Source organism: Podarcis cretensis (genome assembly GCF_951804945.1).
Source record: "Podarcis cretensis genome assembly, chromosome: 11".
In the NCBI taxonomy this organism is placed as follows: Eukaryota; Metazoa; Chordata; class Lepidosauria; order Squamata; family Lacertidae; genus Podarcis; species Podarcis cretensis.
The window spans coordinates 35484846-35505250 of record NC_137180.1 but is presented as its reverse complement, the minus strand read 5'-3'; the positions used below and the strand labels follow the sequence as shown (position 1 = coordinate 35505250).

General features: G+C 43.4%; 1 protein-coding gene across 2 annotated transcripts in view; it reads right to left on the bottom strand.

Moving 5' to 3' along the window:
* The window catches only part of TNPO1 (transportin 1), a 32254-nt gene extending 29537 nt beyond the window's left edge, over positions 1-2717 (bottom strand). Inside the window, exons 1-2 of one of the 2 annotated variants that reach the window (XR_013843525.1) lie at positions 2306-2717; positions 2019-2132 (exon numbers count right to left, since the gene is read on the bottom strand). Coding sequence is in view for 1 of the 2 variants with exons in the window: in XM_079995421.1 (XP_079851547.1) it covers positions 2019-2123 (105 nt within the window). In the remaining variant the exon portion in view is untranslated. The remainder of the gene's footprint in view (positions 1-2018; positions 2133-2305) is intronic. The other variant, XM_079995421.1, reaches the window with a different exon arrangement.
* Between the last annotated feature and the right edge of the window lie 17688 nt (positions 2718-20405).

The following is a 20405-nucleotide window of genomic DNA, read 5'->3' as shown; positions in this document are numbered from 1 at the left end:
TCTGAATATGGGCTGTTAGCTAAGCCCTTCCTACACCCACTTAACTATCAAAGAGGTAGGAGGGACATATCAAATATTCCAGCCACTGAGCAATGCTTTGAAAACAATATTTGCTTGTATCTTCCTACTATCTATATAAAAGCATATTATTTTTGGAATTTGTAATTAAGGTTCCTTACAAATAATGGTTAAGGTGCTACAAGGACTCCAGTTAAGTAGAAAATTCCTTATGTTCCCACTGCTTTGTCAATGGTTCTCAAAGTGTAAGAACTTCAGCAGAGAAGCCTAGACAGTTGTCAAGTAAGGATCAAGTTTCTCACTGATCCTTTTGCAAGGTGCAGGTCATGACATTCATGTCAGAAAAGTAGTAAGTTCATCCCATTTGGTCAGCCAAAAAGCAGGCTATTAATGGCACAATGGGTCAGTGCGTCTGTCAGTTAACCAGAAGGCTGGTGGTTTGAGCCCACCCAGGGATGGTCATGGGCAGGATTCCTGCATTGCAAAGGGTGGACTAGATGATCCTCAAGTCCCTTCCTACTCTACAATTCTATGATTTTCTACTCATAGGGAAATCTACCACCTTAGCTGCGCCCATGGACTGTTGTGACACTTTTCTGCAATTAGGTTCCAAAATAGTTCGTTATCCCTGACAATAGCCTACCCCGAAGGAGTGCAGATGGGAAAACGAAATAAGGCAGTCTAGTGTGACCCAGCATAGGCTCATAAAATTGGAGAGTTGTGGGTGAAAGTCACCCATCATGACCACTATTTATAAAAAATGAGATTTTTTTTTACATTTCTCCCGTCCGTTTACTACACCATGCTCAGTGATATTTCATTGTAAAGTACTCTGGAAATCTGAATTTAATGGGGATAAAACACATATTTGTAAACTGAAAATCTGAACAAACCATACCTATCAACCACCAGTTGTTCAATCATTTCATTTTAGTAGCACTGTGCCTTGTCGTACATTTTATGTTTGATTAGCTGCATGCTTTTTACTTTGGTTCAGCCTTCTGAATCATATCCAGATCTCTAGTCCAAGGGAAAACAAACACTGTAACTTTGGACCCTAATACTATAAACATACATCTGCAAGCTTTGTCTTAACCATACCAATGTACATTTAAGAACTACATGCTTTAGGAGGTTTCAACTGAGAAACCTTTGATTTCATCCATCCTTTAGCAGAAGTATGAGTGTCTCCTATACACCGACATTCAACAAGCAAGCCCCTCCATCAGCTCTCTACCGAGTCCACAACAGACAATGGGTCTTCACAATGCAACAAAAGGAAACGGGGAACTAACAGTTTGCAGCCTATTTCCCCACTTCTGAAGGTGACCCTTACCCTCTTCGTCTGCAACAGCGACCTGCCGTCCTTTCTACCTGTTAAACGAAATGCCAACAAAGCCAGCTGCCTCGCCGGGCGCTATCAATCACACGTGCGCCGGGGTGGTCCGACACGACTCCGTGCCCCGGGGGTACAAAGGACCGCTTCCACACGTGTCTCGTCCAAAGCCAGCCAGGTTATCCAGAGGAACCACCGGCGGAAGGCTGAGCTGGGGGAAGAATTCATGGCCGAAAAGGTCCTCCTGTCCAGGCCCAGAGATTGGGGGGGGGGGGGAGATCCCGACACCGGAGCTGCCAAGCCTTTAAAAAGCCAAACGGGGCTCGGCGCCAGGCTGGCAACAGGTGCGAGGCCGCGAAGCCTCGCGGGGCCGGAGCAGGGTCGCCGCCTCCGTTCCTGGCGGTTCAAAGCCCGCGCCACGGTCGGGCGGAGGCCGGGCCTACAACGCCCCCGGCCTCCGCCAGCCGGCGACCCCGCAGGGAAGCGGCCTCCTCCTCCTCCTCCGCCCGGCGGAATCTCTCCCTCCTGCGCGGCTCCTCTGCCCTTCCGGCGGCGGGGGCCCAGGCGCTGGGCCCGGCCGGGCTCCCGCCGCTGGTGCCCGGCCTGGCGCTCCCTCCCTCCCGCCTTCCCTCCCGGCGCCGCCACCCCTTCGGGAGGAGGATACTTGTTGCACGGCTCTCTGCGTGGTGGTGTCCGGGGACTGCGACTCCTTGAGCAGCTGCAGGATCTGCTGGAGCCCCTGCTCGTCGGGTTTCCACTCGTACTCCATCTTGGCGCTCTGCAAAGACAACAGGCGGCGGCCGCCGTTAGAGGCGGCGGAGGAGGAGGAGGCGACGCTAGGCCCGAGCGGGGAGGGCAGCGCGGCAGCGAAGCTCCGGGCGGGTGGGCCCGGCCTAGTTCCCTCCCCCTCCCCCCTCCCCCCGCGGCCGCCTCCCCCCGAGCCCCACGGACCTGCTGCTCGCTTGCGCTCAGCCCCGGCCGCCGCTGCCGCTGCCGCCGCCGCCGCCTACTGTGCGCTGCGCAGAGCCGACTGAGTCACGGAGGAGAATTGGCAATCTGGCTCGGAGAACCCGGCCGCGCCGCATCCCCCTGGGTCCTAGAGCCGCCGCTTCCGCGCCGGGCTGCTGGCTTCTTCCCCCCGCCCTCGCCGAGAGAGAGGAGAGCTTCCCCTCGGACCGCCCAGCCCAGCGCGGAGGGAGAGGAGAGGAGGCCGCGGGAGGCAGAAGAGGCCGCCTCTTCAACCCGCGCTTGTCGCTGGGAGGCCTGCTCATCTAGACTCAGCCCCTCCGACCAGGCTCTAGGGGGCGGCAGAGAGCATTGGGGGGAGGGTCTCATGTTATCTATAGTTATCCGTATAGTTAAAGCTATGGTTTTCCCAGTAGTGATGTATGGAAGTGAGAGCTGAATCATAAAGAAGGCTGATCGCCAAAGAATTGATGCTTTTGAATTATGGTGCTGGAGGAGACTCTTGAGAGTCCCATGGACTGCAAGAAGATCAAACCTCTCCATTCTGAAGGAAATCAGCCCTGAGTGCTCACTGGAAGGACAGATCGTGAAGCTGAGGCTCCAATACTTTGGCCACCTCATGAGAAGAGAAGACTCCCTGGAGAAGACCCTGATGTTGGGAAAGATGGAGGGCACAAGGAGAAGGGGGCGACAGAGGACGAGATGGTTGGATAGTGTCTTCGAAGCTACCAGCATGAGTTTGACCAAACTGCGGGAGGCAGTGGAAGACAGGAGTGCCTGGCGTGGTCTGGTCCAGGGGGTCATGAAGAGTCGGACATGACTAAACGACTAAACAACAACAACATGTTATCTAAGCAGGCCGGGATGCAGGCGAAGTCCTCTCCTGCCCAAAGGAAGCAATGCCCAGTGGCGTAGCGTGGGGGGTGCAGGGGGGGCCGGCCGCACCGGGCGCAACATCTGGGGGTTAGGGTTAGGGGGCGCAAATCCACGGGTTAGGGGGTGCAAATTACTTGCCTTGCCCCGGGTGCTGACAACCCACGCTAAGCCACTGGCAATGCCTGTTACCTACATTTGAGAAATTCCCTACCAATTTCCCTCCTTGAGTCTCCCCACAGGCCTAAAAAAACAACCCAAAACGTCATTGCACCATTTTCCTAACAGCAATTTTGGTGCACACTTAGAATCGTAGAGGTGGAAGGGACCCCCAGAGTCATCTAGTCCAACCCCTTGCAATGCAGGAATCTCAGCTAAAGCATCTATGACAGATGGCCGACCAACCTCTGCTTAATAAACCTCCAAAGAAGGAGAGTCCACCAACTCTGTTCCACTGTCAAACTGTTTAGGCTTGCCATACTGGGGAAAAAACGCTCAACAATTTAATCTGAATCTCCTTCCTTGAAGCCACTGGTTCATTTCCTACCCTCCAGAGCAAGAGAAAACAAGTTTGCTCCATGTTCCATGTGACAGCCCTTCAGATATTTGAAGATGGCTATCATAGCTCCTGTCAGTCTCCTCCAGGCTAAACATACTCAACACCCTCAAACATGCCTCATAATGCTTGGTTTCAAGACCCTATTGATCTATGCATTTTATATACTCAGAATAAAGTCCAATTTAAGTCAGTGAAACTACTCCCTAGTAAAGGGTTAAAGGATTGAAGCCTTAACCCGTGGGTAGGCAAACTAAGGCCCAGGGGCCAGATCCGGCCCAATCGCCAGATCCGGCCCAATCGCCTTCTAAATCCAGTCCAGGAATCAGCGTGTTTTTACATGAGTAGAATGTGTCCTTTTATTTAAAATTCGTCTCTGGGTTATTTGTGGGGCATAGGAATTCGTTCTTTTTCTCTCTTTTTTTTGGAAAATATAGTCTGGCCCCCCAAAGGTCTGAGGGACAGTGGACCGGCCCCCTGCTGAAAAAGTTTGCTGACCCCTGCCTTAACCTCTTCCTCCCAGGCTATTTGAACAAGTTAAGGGGGAACGCAATCTGAACAGCTATGTACTTCACTGGGGCTTTCCTCCAAAAGGAAGTACGTTCCATGCTGACACTTTTATCTTTAACATTTTTTACTAGGGATGAAGCCCACTGAATGCAGTGGAATTTTCTTCACAGGAAACACACCCAGGATCAGGCTGTTACACTTTCACTGACATTATGGCCTAAACCTTATTTCCCTTGAACACAATTAAAACATCTACTGCTTAAAGCCAAATGAATCTATCTGTATACAGACATTAGTCTTGACCTTGAATAGCAGAAAATAAAGTTTTGGGGTGTTCTTATGATTTTTAAAATGTTTTTGGATTGGATATTTCATTACTGTTTTTTGTATAGTTTTTAAATATTTTCTTACATTACAAATACATATCCGAGCAATTCCTGTTACCACATGCAGTCAGCAACCATTTTTTTTAATAATGTGGAGGTCATCTTTTACACTGTATATAATAAGAATATGCCAATCATCAGAATATGTGTCTTTTCATTTCATTCTGCTTGGTATTTTAAGTTTAGTAGCTATTTTTTCTATCAGCACTAGTTGCTGGACTTTTTGGTACTGTATGGTCAACACTGCACCCTCTAAAAATTTCCAATATGTATCTATTACCAGCTCAACTGCTAATAAAAGCTGGCTAATAAGGTGCTAAAAAGGCAGGTATGATAACCCAAAGTGTATGCCGATGGTAATGCACCAGCCCAGGAAGATTCAGATTTGATTGCCCTATTAAAGTTTAGATGCTTCTAAAGCTTTTGACTATGTAGAGTTGCCATATTTGAACATCATCATCATTATTATTTAATTTTTCAAATAGATGCATATACATATACAATATATACATATAAATGTTCACATACAGATTGTTACAATAAAAACAATAGAGCACCAGCCCTTTCCTTAAAAGTAACTGGCTGTAATAAAGAAGTTCCAAAGGGCTGATTCACCCTATCTGTACCTATCTGGTTCACCCTGGCGGTACCTAAACAGATGAAAATACTGGCTGCAAATTAGAAACCCTCATGCTAAGGCCTCTAACTGCTTTAACACGGTAACTAAAAGCACTTTATAACATGGTTGTAAATATTTTCAAGGTTATAAGTCTTAACGTGTTGCCCTGTAGAAGTCACACAGTATTTCTCACCTCTGCCAAATATCTCCCCCAAGAATCAAGCAATGCTTAAAAAGATTTTCTCTGAAGTACAACGAAGAGCTTTTTTCTCACCAGACTATCTCAATTGCCATCTTGAATGGAATACCATATTTGAACATCAATGAAGAGGATGGAACAGGGGTAAATTCTTATGTGTAATATTGAGGAAACAGGCAGGGTTGTCTATTGCCTCAACTCTTCTTGTATGTTGTCACTGGAATCCTTAATATGCCCCATTAGATGGAGTATGCAAATAAAAGGAATGGTATTACAGTGGTGCCTCGCAAGACGAAATTAATCCGTTCCGTGATTCTCTTCGTCTAGCGGTTTTTTCGTCTTGCGAAGCAAGACCATTGACGGCTTAGCGGATTAGCGCTATTAGCGGTCTAGCGGCTTTTAGCGATCAGCTGAGAGGCGGCTTATCAGCGGAACAGCTGATAAGCGGCTTAGCGGCTTAGGAAAGGGGGGGGAAAGCGAAAAAAACCCGCGGGAACTCGCAAGATTTTTTTGTCTTGCGAAGCAACCCCATAGAGAAATTCGTTTAGCGAAGCGCCTCCAAAACGGAAAACCCTTTCGTCTAGCGGGTTTTCCGTCTTGCGAGGCGTTCGTCTTGCGGGGCACCACTGTATATCAATATTTTTTTTCAACACAAGTGCTCTACCACCGAGCCACAGCCAAATAATCACAGGCAACTGGGCAGAGATAGCAGCTCTTTACTGTTTGTGTGCATGCAGGCTGTGCATAGAGCAAAACGATGGAAGCAACCTAGGTCCAATAATTTCAGTGGGTCTGCTTTGACTATAACTTAGTTAGATACAACCCAAAGAGTGAAAAATATTAGATCTTTAATAAGATCAGTATTATGCTAAAGTAAATAAAGATAGCGATCAGTCAAAAGTATTTTTTTTTCAGAAGCAATTTGTAGTACAGTTTAGGTTCTTGTGCTATATTATGAAAAAAGCCAATCCTTGACCGATACACATGGCTGGTGATAAAGTACTGCCTATAGCCTCAGTGTGGAATGTGTTACTAGAGTTGTGAAATATTCTGCTGTGCTACTGATGTCTGTGGAAATGTAATTTAGAAGTTACAGAAGGAGTCCTAAAGAGCGTGCAGCAAGGCAACTTACCACACAAGCCTAACTAGTTATTTACTAGTGATTTCCAATACTACGGTGCAATGACCGCTCCCCACTTAAAACGGGGGGTGCCCTTTGCGGGGACGCGTGCAGCCCTGGATCTGGAGTGGCCCCATCAGCATAGGCTTTGCCTTCCCTCAGGTGGGATACCTGGAGGTCCCCGCCTACCCCAGTGAGTTGTCCAATCCCACCTGGGGGAAGCGTTGCCAGGGAAACCAGGCCAGGTAGGGGGAGGGATTACCTGCCCACACAATAGAGGGTGGATCTTAATTGGTAATCTTCACTTGGCTCCAGAGCTTCTCCCACCCTACCCACCCTCAGTTAATGCCTTCTTTTGCAGGTTATCTTTTCTTCATAGGTTTTGCAGGTTAACCTGTCTCCACAGGTATGCGGGCGCTGCTACGATAAGGTCGCTGTTAAAGGGCCGGAAAGGAATTTCCCTGCATTGGCAGGTTTCGCCTTTTCCGTAGCAAAACGTCACAACTTTGGCGGTATCAGGCCTTGGGCGGAATCCTTTAGTCCATCTTCCTCTTTGCGGCGGCGATACCAGGGTTCCCCGTTAAAGGGGTTTTTGAAGGGAGGCTTTGGCCGTACGCCGAAAGGTCGTCTTTGCTCTCCCCTGCGGCGGCGTAACGGGGGCGGCTATCTCTGCTTGGACATATGTTCTCCAGAGCCGGCCCATCCCCCACACACACACTGGATAACCCTGATGCTCCCTAGGTCCCCGGCTGGGGACTAGGGAGGGAGAACGCCCAATGCCTGAGCCAAGGTCTACCCACATTTGAAATTTAATAAAGTTGTGGCCAATTTAATCCCATAGCACGTTGTCTAGAGTCGTTATTCCACATGACGGGGGGGACCACTCGGGATCTGGGGACTCCGCCTGTCCACGCAACAAAGGACATTCCAAAAAAACCAAACTCAACAACTTTTGTGTCCGGATTTTCACTTTTTGAAATATGGCAACCCTATCCAAGACTAAGCTGTTATATTTAATGAATGAATGACTTAACAACTAATGAGGAGATTCTGTACAAATGATTTCTGGTGATATATGCAAACTATGTACAGTGGTACCTTGGGTTAAGTACTTAATTTGTTCCAGAGCTCTGTACTTAACCTGAAACTCTTCTTAACCCGAAGCACCACTTTAGCTAATGGGGCCTCCTGCTGCTGCCGCGCCACCGGAGCACGATTTCTGTTCTCATCCTGAAGCAAAGTTCTTAACCTGAAGCACTATTCCTGGGTTAGCGGAGTTCGTAACCTGAAGCATATGTAACCTGTAGCGTATGTAACCCGAGGTACCACTGTACATGCATGCATTTATTTATTCTTCCAACAGGCAACAGCCATTCCACCAGACTGCAGTAGAGGGAGAGATAGGAATCATGGCCACTTCATTGGGCCTGCTGAACCGCCCACTCCTTTTGCTTCCTCTTCTCCCTGAAGTATTTCCATCTCAGCTGTTTCTAAAAGAACTCTCTAATGTTAAGAACTGGTGTCTGGGTTTGTTCCCGCCCCCCTGCCTTCCACTTTATGTCATGTCTTTTAGATTGCAAGCCTGCAAGCTGGCCTCCTGGTTTGTTTGTTTTTTAATTATCTTTAACTCCTCTGGAAGCCTTTTTTGGCTGAAATGCTTTAAATAAACATGCACATAAATCAATTCTCTAAAATTTCTATTCTACTTATTAGCCAAATACCCCCCCAACCACATACACTCTGCAAACACAGCAGCTCTTGTGAATAAAGCCTCCTGTTTGTCTGAATTGTTCACTTACATATAAGACACAGTACCCCAACCACTTCACAGTACCCCAACCGTTCCTAGTTTGTTTATCTTTCTAAATATAGTACAAATTAAGATACACATAATAAACTAATCTGGCCTGTTATTTTGTATATGGCATGATAAGAATAATAGAATTAGAAGGGGCCCTGAAAATTATCTCAGCCATCTCCCTGCAACTGTCCCTTGCAGGGATCGAACCTGCAACCGTAGTGCTATCAGCACCACGAAAGAATGATAATACAACTTGTTTTTTAAAAGCTACAAGCAGTACTTGATAAACTGTTAACCTCTTCATCATGTCAGCCTATGCTGTCGTAACCTACCCAGGTTCCTCAGCTTACAAGGGAAATTATGTCGGTAAGTGAAGAGGTTGAGGGTGACAAAGTCCTCCTGTCAACAGAGAAACTGTGTACTTCATAAAATGCACTGAATATTGTCAACAATATGGGACTGTCAAATCTCACAATGACTAATACACTTTGAATCTTGTGCAGTATAACATGCCAATATTCGGAAGACAACTTCATGTTTTACTTATAAACACCCTTCACTTCCTGATTTATATTCTTTTCACATTGACCAGCCATTTTACTTTAATCAAATATTTGAATAACTTCATTTTAATCAACTAGATTTTTCTGCCACAGCACTGATGTGACTAAAGTATAAATTAAAGAGTGGCTCCTCTGCAGTAGCACAGGCAAGTCAAGGCTCTTGTCTGGGAGTTTATAATCAACTTTTGACGAAGGAGTCCTGAAATCATAGAACTGTAGAGTTGGAAGGGACCACGAGGGTCATCTAGTCCAACTCTCCGCAACACAGGTATATATTTTGCCCAACGTGGGGCTCAAACCTACAACCCTGAGGTTAAGAGTCTCGTGCTCTACTGACTGAGCTATTCTCACTCCTGTCATTGGTGAGTGTCTCATCTGCCCAGGTGAGTAGATGCATTCTGTTATGGACAGGGTTGCATTCCCTCGGGTTGCATTTGGGGATGCTGCTTTGACCACCTCTGCCACTAGGAATGCAGGTTTATTCTGTGGCATGGAGCACCTTTTACCAGTTTAGGTTAGTTCTGAGAGCTGCATCCCTACCTGGTCAGAGATGGGCTGACTTCATGCTCTGCTGACCTCCAAGTAGCACCACTGTAATTAACTGAAAATGTTAGAATCCATATTTTGTACAGACGCATTAAAAGCAAGAGACCCATTGCCATCAGAGATAATAATAAGCAACTTCTACATAATCCTATTAATAAGCATTTAGTCATAGCATTCTGTTAGCAGTAATCCTTTACAAAAGCAATTAAAATGTATCTAATAAGCCCACACACCAGTTAAGGCTGGGCCTACTGACAATGCTTGAGATGGGAATTGTTGTGGCTGAGAGCAGGATCTTTATAGCGGTCTCTCCTAAACGGTGAAACTTTCTGCCTGGATATGTTAGGTAATCTACACCTTACCTTGGAATTTCAATAAGGCAATCCACCTTGGGACTCTCTAGGACAGGACAATGAAGAAACCATAATCTGTTTTGGTCAGTTTGGATTAGTTTAGCTCATTATCAGGTGAAATATAAGAATACAGTGGTACCTCCATTTATGAAGACTTCTGGTTACGCACGCGTTGGGTTATGAGCTCCGCTAACCCGGAAGCAGCTGCTCCTGGTTACAACCTTTGCCCCAGGATGTGAGTGGAAATAGCACGCCAGAGGTGTGTGCGCAGCGGGACACCCCATTGTCAAAAGTGTGCCTCAGCTTAAGAACGGTTTCTGGTTACAAATGGAGCTCCGGAACAGATTAAGTCCGTAACCCGAGGTACCAGTGTAATGAAAACCAATTGTATTTTTGTATATGCTTGGTTATCAGTACAACAAAATGTTGGTATTTTGAGTCTTGTTAAGTTTTTATTTTTAAAGTTTAGTTGTTGATTTTATAATACTGAATATTATAGAAAGATACCAGCATCTGTGGTCAGTGCATAACCCTCCCCCATATTTCAGAAATATACAATGCATATTACATAAAATTTAAAATAGCATATTTTAATAATATATAGAGCTGTCAATAATAATAATAATAATAATAATAATAATATATCATTTATATGCTGCCCATCTGACTGGGTGGCCCCAGCCATACCTGGTGGATCTAAAAAATAATAATAGTAAAAACACACCTTCTAAACCTTCATTGAAAGGAAGAAAAATAAGTATATTTCATTTTTAGAATCTTAGTGTAGTAAAGTTTGGAGAAACAGAAATAAATAGTAAATCATGACATTTTCATGATTTTTTATGTTCCTCCAGCCCAAAGTATTGCATAATTTAATTTGAAAAGCTTTAATACAACCATTGGATCTCTAGAACAGCAAATCACTATGCAGTTAAGAAACTGTTGTCAACAGACAGGTAAGGCTCCCTGACCCAACAGCAGCATTTATTAACTTTCATCACTGTTGCCTCTCCATTAAGCTTTTTGGAAAGAGAGGTGAGAAGAGAGATGGTACTGTAACAGCCACTTCCATTAACACACTGTCTAAATCTTTCCAGATAAATGTCACTAATGACAACTGCTCAGGCTAAGATATGCCTGTGTTTTTCCATCAGAGCAGTTGCATCATCAGATATGCAAGGCTAAATATTGATGGTGGCAGTTGCAACACTGCAGCGCCAACCACTGCATATTTCACTCGATACAGGAATCATATAGCCTACTTCGTAAAAAATATTGAATGACCTGTGTATGTCTTCAGCTGCCGCAGAGCATTTCAGAATACTCTTATTCATATAATATGCTCTCGCACGAATGCCAGTCTTCATCACATGGCAGGCAAGCAAGGAGTGGCCACATTTTGGTGCACTGCTCTGTGGACAGTTCCATGGGAATTTGCTTTGGTAGAATCTGCCTGGGTGGGCTTTGGGAAGGAGGTGGGAGGGCTCCCGGACTCTGCCAGAGCATTGCGCCTCCCTCCCTCAGATGGGCAGAAACTTCCTGGGCTTTGGGAAGAAGATGGGAGGCTCTGATTTGGGAAAAGAAAAAGGTCCAAGAACTGCATTCCGGAGCATTCTGCCAGAAAAAAAGCACTGATGAAAGCAAATGTCCCTATGCTAGCCATCCTATCAAACCACTTAATCTAATCTTACCAGGATTACAACAGTTTATTACTTCTCTGGGATTTCAGATCATAAGCATTTGTATTACATATGCATGATTATTGTTCAAAGGATTATTGTATGGAACTAAGACACTTAAGTTTTTTTCTATCTCATGTTGTTGTTGTTGTTTAGTCATTTAGTCGTGTCTGACTCTTCATGACCCCATGGACCAGAGCACACCAGGCACTCCTGTCTTCCACTGCCTCCCGCAGTTTGGTCAAACTCATGCTGGTAGCTTCGAGAAAACTGTCCAACCATCTCGTCCTCTGTCGTCCCCCTCTCCTTGTGCCCTCCATCTTTCCCAACATCAGGGTCTTTTCCAGGGAGTCTTCTCTTCTCATGAGGTGGCCAAAGTATTGGAGTCTCAGCTTCAGGATCTGTCCTTCCAGTGAGCACTCAGGGCTGATTTCCTTCAGAATGGATAGGTATGATCTTCTTGCAGTCCATGGGACTCTCAAGAGTCTCCTCAGGTTCATTATACTATGTTATAGATTAATGGATGTTTTCAAGGTTATAAGATGTCAGTTAGGGGTTTTCCCCCTCATTGAGGCAGTTAAAGCTACAGGGAACCAGGCAGAGGGCCTTCTCGGTCGTGGCGCCTACCCTGTGGAACGCCCTCCCATCAGATGTCAAAGCAATAAATAACTACCTGACATTCAGAAGACATCTTAAGGCAGCCCTGTTCAGGGAAGTTTTTAATCTGTGATATTTTAGTGTATTTTTGGTTTTTATGGAAACCCAGCCAGATGCGCGGGGTACAAATAATAAATTAAGGCAGCTTCCAAAATATTTTTTAAAATCACATAACTACAAACATAACAAAAGTAGTCATAAGCAATAGACAAGGCACCAAAAGTACGCAACCAAATAAACAATAGCCCAGCCCAAATTTCTGGTGGGCCTCACCTTGGTTAAGAGTTGGGGCTGAAATGTCCGGCCTAGACAGTCTCACAGCAAGGGTGTCTATGTGGATCCTTAATCTTAAATCCATTTTCTGCCAGCACTCTCATCTTCAGAACTTGTTTGCCATGTATGGGCCAACTTGAGTGATGCTAAGCAAGATATTGCATGAACACAAAGTAACCCACAAAAACCCCCGCTGTGCTCAGACAGTAGCATTTAATTTCTCCCAGGATGTTATGATTCAACAACAAAAAATGTTTCAAAGGTAAACTCCAAATTCACCTGGAGTCAAATCCACTGGCAACCTTGGCACTTTGGAATTTTGTCTCATCAAAATTTTGTATCATCAAAATTCCTTGCTCACTATTAAAAAAAAATGTTATCTCTTTTGAGAAGTTCATTTACTAGCAGGAGCTAGTTAGGAGTGGGTTATACCTGTACTGAGTGGATATTACTCATTTGACTGTTCTGGATTCATTTATGTTATGCAGAGCATTTCTGAGGTGTTTTCAATAACTTTTTTTTTTCAAGGTACAGAATATACATTTTGAGAAAAAATTGTTGCTGCAGTAAACAACAAATAACTTGTTCTGATAAAATAACAGACTTTTGTCATGCTATATAATACAGTTTCATTTGATTATGTACTCTAAAAGATCATGCCATATTTTCTGATGAGCGTTGGGTGGATTCCTGCCATAGTATGAAAATATATGTATTCAATAAACATTTACCATATGTTATAAAAGGAATAGGGATTGTGTTTGCCCTTTGCTGATGCAGAGTATTTGTGACATACCTACAGTCTCTTGCATTGCAGAGAAGCAATGGATTTGAAGTTCTTTGCTTGAAATACATTTTTGCATCTTTCTAAATGGAGTTACTTCAGCAGAATGTGGGAGAACTGAACAGAGGGTCTTAATAGCCCCTTTTGAAATTAAAATATTTGAAAAGCACTCCACATATGTTGGAAAAGCTTATAAAGATTTATACTACCTATAGTCAGGCATGTGCGAGTGGTATTTTATGAGAAGGAAATTATTTCAGTTATCCATTGATGCACTTAATTTCAGGCAGTCAAGCTGTGCAGCTAAAAAAATTGGGAGAATTGTTACTTTCATATTTCATATTCATATTTGCAAATAATTCCTAATACAGTGAGAAAGCGAGTCTTCATAGATTACTATGAGATGCTCCATGTCACGGAACAGGACGTGGGTCTTTGCCTAGACACCAGGGCAATCAAATGCAATTTTGTCCTGCATACTTCCTTCATGGAATCATTTATACAGCTAGCCTTCATTACAGGACTACAGCGCCCTGCCTCTGGGGATGTGCCATCCATCTTCCCTTACAGATCAAAAATCACTTTGTTACTTTAGGAACATTAATATGTATTATGTACAACCTGTTTGCAACTAAATATTCGGTATATTAAAAAAATATAATTTATTTAGTCAATATTCAGTCAATTGATTTTGCTTTTTATTTTTTATTTTGATACAAACGAAGCTATAAGCTGCTGAACAGTAAGGAACCTAGCATCTCTTTCATTTTGCCAGTTTAAAAAGCAACTAAAGTAGAAGAAACCATCAATATTATAGTAAAGAAACTTTAAATATTATGGGTTCTATTGAAGAATTCCTACTCAAAGTAGAGCCCTTGCAATTAATGACCCTAAGTTGTTGTTGTTTAGTTGTTTAGTCGTGTCCGACTCTTCGTGACCCCATGGACCAGAGCACGCCAGGAACTCCTGTCTTCCACTGCCTCCCACAGTTTGGTTAGACGCATGTTTGTAGCTTCGAGAACACTGTCCAACCATCTTGTCCTCTGTCGTCCCCTTCTCCTTGTGCCCTCCATCCATATCAGGGTCTTTTTCAGGGAGTCTTCTCATGAGGTGGCCAAAGTATTGGAGTCTCAGCTTCAGGATCTGTCCTTCCAGTGAGCACTCAGGGCTGATTTCCTTAAGAATGGGTAGGTTTGTTCTTCTTGCTGTCCATGGGACTCTCAAGAGTCTCCTCCAGCACCATAATTCAAAAGCATCAATTCTTCGGTGATCAGCCTTCTTGATGGTCCAGCTCTCACTTCCATACATCACTACTGGGAAAACCATAGCTTTTACTATACGGACCTTTGTTGGCAAGGTGATGTCAGTTAGTTAAGTTAGTTCTGTCTATTAACATCAGTAGTTAGTTCTAAGTTAGTTCTGCCTATTAACATTGGTAGGTCTACTCATAGTAGGACTAGCATTGAATACACCCCCATTTCCTGCAGTCCTCCACAGTGCCCAACAGATATAAAACACCCATTTTCAAATAAAGAGCTGCAAAAAGGAGAAAAGCCAGACTGAATTAAGACTACATGGAATTTAATCAGTTTCATTTTTCTGAGCTACCACTATCCATTTCTGTTTCTTCTGCTTCTCCACATTTGTTGTTATATTTATTGTTGACTTCTAAAAATCAAAGGTTTGCGCAGACTGAAATGAGCATTTCTAGCATTTCACTAGTCGTTGTCCAATTTTCAATTGTTTGGGGGAGGGAAAGGTTTCAACACTGAGGTTTCAGTGAGGGGTATTCTCCTCATTTCCTGCAGAAAAATCAAGATGGTGTCATGGGCAGTCCTAGGCCCAGTATAACTGAAGGAGCGTCTCCACCCCCATCGTTCAGCCCAGACACTGAGGTCCAGCACCAAGAGCCTTCTGGCGGTTCCCTCACTGCGAGAAGTGAGGTTACAGGGAACCAGGCAGAGGGCCTTCTCAGTAGTGGCACCTGCCCTGTGGAACGCCCTCCCATCAGATGTCAAGGAAATAAACAACTATCCAACTTTTAGAATACATCTGAAGGCAGCCCTGTTTAAGGGGAGTTTTTAAGGATGAATATTTCATTCTGTTTTTAATCTGTTGGGAGCTGCCCAGATTGTTTGGGGAAACCCAGCCAGATGGTGGGATATAAATAAATAATAATAATAACTACTACTACTACTACTACTACTATTACTATTATTATTATTGCCACTGATGACAGATAGATGCTGTTCTTGTTTGGTGATGTCTGCAGTTACTGCAAGCGGCCCATAAGAGAAACATTGCTGTACTGCTATGTTTTCCCCAGACTCCTGCAGAGCTAGGGGGCAAGCATTGCACACTCCTTCCCTCCTAACAAAGGACATCATAAATAAATCCAAAAATGGCATCTTTGGCTTAATAGAATATTTGGCAATGTTTGATCACTGTGTCTTTTGAAAATCTTTGAAAGGTCACTTTACCAGATACGAAAACAAGCTTTTCTGCAAGATAAATGTCCAATTTGCTCAAAAGATGAGATGGTACTGATTATCCAAACATACACCCATATTTCATACAGATCATATAATTGTAGATTTGGAAGGGACCACAAGGGTCATCTAGTTTAACCCTAACTTGAGGTCCAAACCCATGACCCTGAGATTAAAAGTCTCATGCTCTACCAACTGAGCTATCCCAAAGTATGCACATGTATATATATGTATATATGTATATGTGTGTGTATATATATATATATATATATATATATATATATGTATATATATATAATGTATATATATATATATATGTGTGTGTATATATATATATGTATATGTATATATGTATATGTATATATGTATATGTATATATATATATATATATATATATATGTGTGTGTATATATATATATGTGTATATATATATATATGTATATATATATATAGATATAGATATATATATATATATATATGTATATATATGTATATATATATATATATGTATATATGTATCCAAAGTATAAACATGAAGGCACAGGAGTTAGCTTCTAAGGGCTGAGGTCCTTTTGTCCTCCCAATAAAATATTTGAGGGAGCCGCACCCCATTTGATGGGCGTTGCCATTCAGATGGTGCATGTGCACTGTGTTTTGTGATCAGTTAGGTGGGGCGGGGGCTTACCTGTGCCCTGCCCAATACTTTACAGTGGTACCTCAGGTTAAGTACTTAATTCATTCCGGAGGTCCATTCTTAACCTGAAACTATTCTTAACCTGAAGCACCACTTTAGCTAATGGGGCCTCCTGCTGCCACTGCGCCGCTGCTGCATGATTTCTGTTCTTATCCTGAAGCAAAGTTCTTAACCTGAAGCACTATTTCTAGGTTAGCGTAGTCTGTAACCTGAAGTGTATGTAACCTGAAGCGTATGTAACCTGAGGTACCATTGTATTCAAGTTGGCACCCATGCATGAAGCACAGTCTTTTCAGAAACCCAAACATTTCAAAATGTTCCCCAAAAATATTTAGGAGAGAAAGAACCAAGTCTCGATTCTATATTTGCTTCTTTCCCCACATCATTTTTAAGAATGGAAAAAGAGTAATCTTCTGAACGACTGGCTTTTGACAGCCACAGAAGGATCTCATAATTGAGTGCCCCAGGGAACATTGGCAATATCACATTTCCAAACACTGCAGGAACTTTAAAGTGTGCGCCATGAAGAGTGTTTTGAATCCCTGTGGGGCACTGGGAATGAAAGGGTTACCACCGAATCTGTCTATAAAAAATTCCGCACTAAATCAAACTATCCAGGAATGTAACAGTTGCTGCCTCACTCGGTATCACTCTTTCCTAATGCAGCTCACTGCCTTCGAACCACCACAAGGGAGACATTCCAAGAGTTCTGTGTTCAAGCGTCTCTTGGCCGACATCCATAATTCAGCTGGCATGAGCTCAGTAATAAATTCCGTGAATATGTATGCTGGTGGTGCCATGAAATGATCTATCTTATGCTATCCACAACCACATTCAAAGCATGACAGAGGGAACATGCAACGTTGTAGGGCTCAGCTCTGAACCTTTATTTTAAACTCAATTTAAAAGGCAATGAGATGTGTATTATCATCATGATAGTTGTGAAAATTCCTTTTTTTAGACGTGTAGCTCGGGGTGTATATTTTATTGAGTCTTGCACAACACTACCTACACCGACGGTTCTGTCTCATTGATAGCATAGATTTATTTCTGCCTATTGTATTAAAGTAACTTACAAGCTGTTGATAGAATCTGGAAAGCTCCTAGCAGAGCCCTGAGTGCTTTGAAAGCACAATATAACTAAATAGATATAAAACAATATAAATAAAACAAAAATAACTTCCAGCATGTGCATCTTAGAAGTTGTCTTAGGGCAGAAACTAAGCACTGGTTGACTCAGCACAGAGATATAGGGTCAGACTTTGACGTTTTCTTCATATAATGGGCTAGGCTATGGGATCCTAAAGGGCTACCTGCACTGGGTGAGGGATACTTCTCACCCTGACAAGGAAGTTGATAGTGCCACCTCTTCAAATGGCAGACAGGTGAGGAGATGGCTGAGGGCAGACTGGGCTGGGCTCCTTCACTGGAAAGAAGAACTACAAAAAATAGACACACCAGTTTCCACATTAAGTAATTATCCCGGCCATATCTGGTAAGTATCTGTTTCACTGTGCAAGCTAGAGCCATGAGTTGCCACAGATACCAGTTGGTAGTATTTATTAATGTTATGCCTTTCTTGGCCTACTAGCTGTTCTTTTGTTTTGTAATTAAATGTTTTTCTTTCTTTTTACTGTACTGTATACTGCCATGTGATTGCAAATGAAAGTATTCTAAATCAATGGAAGATCTATCCAGAAAATAAGCAGAAGAGGGGATGTCTTCCTCTTCCTCTCCTGGCAGGGAGTGAGGGGCATGTCCACATGTGAGCATTATAGAAGCTGTTAATCCTCTTTCCCCCATTTGAATTATACCAGAGTTGTCTACACCCATACGTGCTTGAATCTGTATATGAGGAGCAACTGCGGTCTTTACTGTTTATACCCTTTTGTGCTTGTCTCCACCTTCTGATCTGTTGATTCTATTATGCTGGTTAAGTACCAACAAGGTGTGGGGGAAGGTAGCTGTGCAATATCTGATGTATTTTCTTTTTGTTTTGATCCCTCAGTTTTCCACAAAACCAGAAAACTGTACAAGGAAGTCACGTTACAATTTCCCCTTAGTATGGTTTACTTGTCCAGTTTTCTGGTTTTGTGCAAATCTGAGAAATAAAAAGCAGGGATGCATGCTCCTCTGTTCAGGAGCAATGGAAATAATGTAGACCACAACTGTCAAAGAAATTAAAGCAGTTGTAGATCCTCAGTACATACTTTTCAGATTAAAATGCTGTGTAATTTCTGCTGTAGAATTACTGTATTTTCCCGTGTATAAGATGCCCCCATGTATAAGAGGACCCCTATTTTTTTTAACGCAAAATTGAGAAATTAAGTTGTTTAGCTTTTTGGGGGGTGAGGGAGGTCACTTCTGCCAATCGCTCACCCACCTGCCCGCCACTCGCTTGCCACAGCCACTGCCAATTGCACACCTCGCTGCAACAGCCAATTGTCTGCCCGCTCACCGCCACAAACGGCCCACCTCCCCACTTGCCGCAGCCGCCAATCGCCTGCCCAATTGCCACAGCCACAGCCAATTGCCAGCAGGCCTTACCACAGCCACCAATCATCTGCCAAGTCGCTGGTGCCAATCTCCTGTTTGTTGCTGCCATTAATCACACGTCCCCCCTCTGCGTTCACTATCCGTGTATAAGACGACACCTAATTTTTGCCTAATTTTCTTTAGCAAAAAATATTGCCTTATACACAGAAAAATACGGTGATTTTTTAATGTGGTTTGCTTATCCAGTGTTCTGGTTTGTGCAAATCTGAGGCATCAATGGGAAAATCAAGAGAAAATCAAGTGCTAGAAATTGTTATGAGCGTGACTGGAAAAGAAATTTAAGCACGGAGAGAGTAGTGGGTATAGAAAGGGGAGCAAAAAATGCAAGTTGAGCCATCTACTAAACAAATAATCTATAACACTGAGTTTGGAGCCCAACTGGATACCTCCCATGTCTAGTTTAGAATATTAGGCCCAAGCAGGAGGCTGGGCTAGAAGCACAATGAGAAAGTATAAACTATTTCTTATTCAACTTGTCTTAAGGTAAAGGGACCCCTCACCATTAGGTCCAGTCATGACCGACTCTGGGGTTGCGGCGCTCATCTCGCTTGACCGAGGGAGCCAGCGTACAGCTTCCAGGTCATGTTGCCAGCATGACTAAGCCGCTTCTGGCGAACCAGAGCAGCGCTCGGAAATGCTGTTTACCTTCCTGCCAGAGTGGTACCTATTTATCTACTTGCACTTTGACGTGCTTTTGAACTGCTAGGTTGGCAGGAGCTGGGACAGAGTAACAGGAGCTCACACCCTCGCAGGGATTCGAACCACCGACCTTCTGATCAGCAAGTCCTAGGCTCTGTGGTTTAACCCACAGCGCCACCCGCGTCCCGAACTTGTCTTACCTCACCACTAAACATGGTATGGGACCCTCAAAATCTCTCACCACTCAGAGACAGATGCATGCAACAATATTTTGCTAAACCCTGAAACCTGCTCTTGTCCAGAATAAATAAGTTTTTGTTATATTTAATTGGAAGCCACAAAAATGTCACTGATATAGTAACATAAATAGCATTGGCTGAATCTCTTTGAAATCCCTGAGTACAAAAATCACATATTTTAAGATAAAAGAACATCTGAGCATATCCTTGGTGAAGGTGCCCTTGAAAACCTCGTATTTGATATGCAAAATGTCTATGCAGTGAATTTTTCTTCTTCTCATAACAGCCTTGATCATACCTATAGTTTCTAGAATGAATTTGCTTCTCCAGCTTTAAGTATCCGCATATCATCCTCGGGGTAGGGTAATACATTTTATTCCCTTTGGCAGTAACACAGAGGATACAAACTACAAAGATAAACTGTCCGAGCCCAACAAATGAAGAAAACAGACACATCACTTTTAATAGCGAACTTGAGAGATGTAAAAATATATCCATTTTCAAAAAACGAAACAAAAAGCCACACAATTTGTATTCCCAAGGACTGCA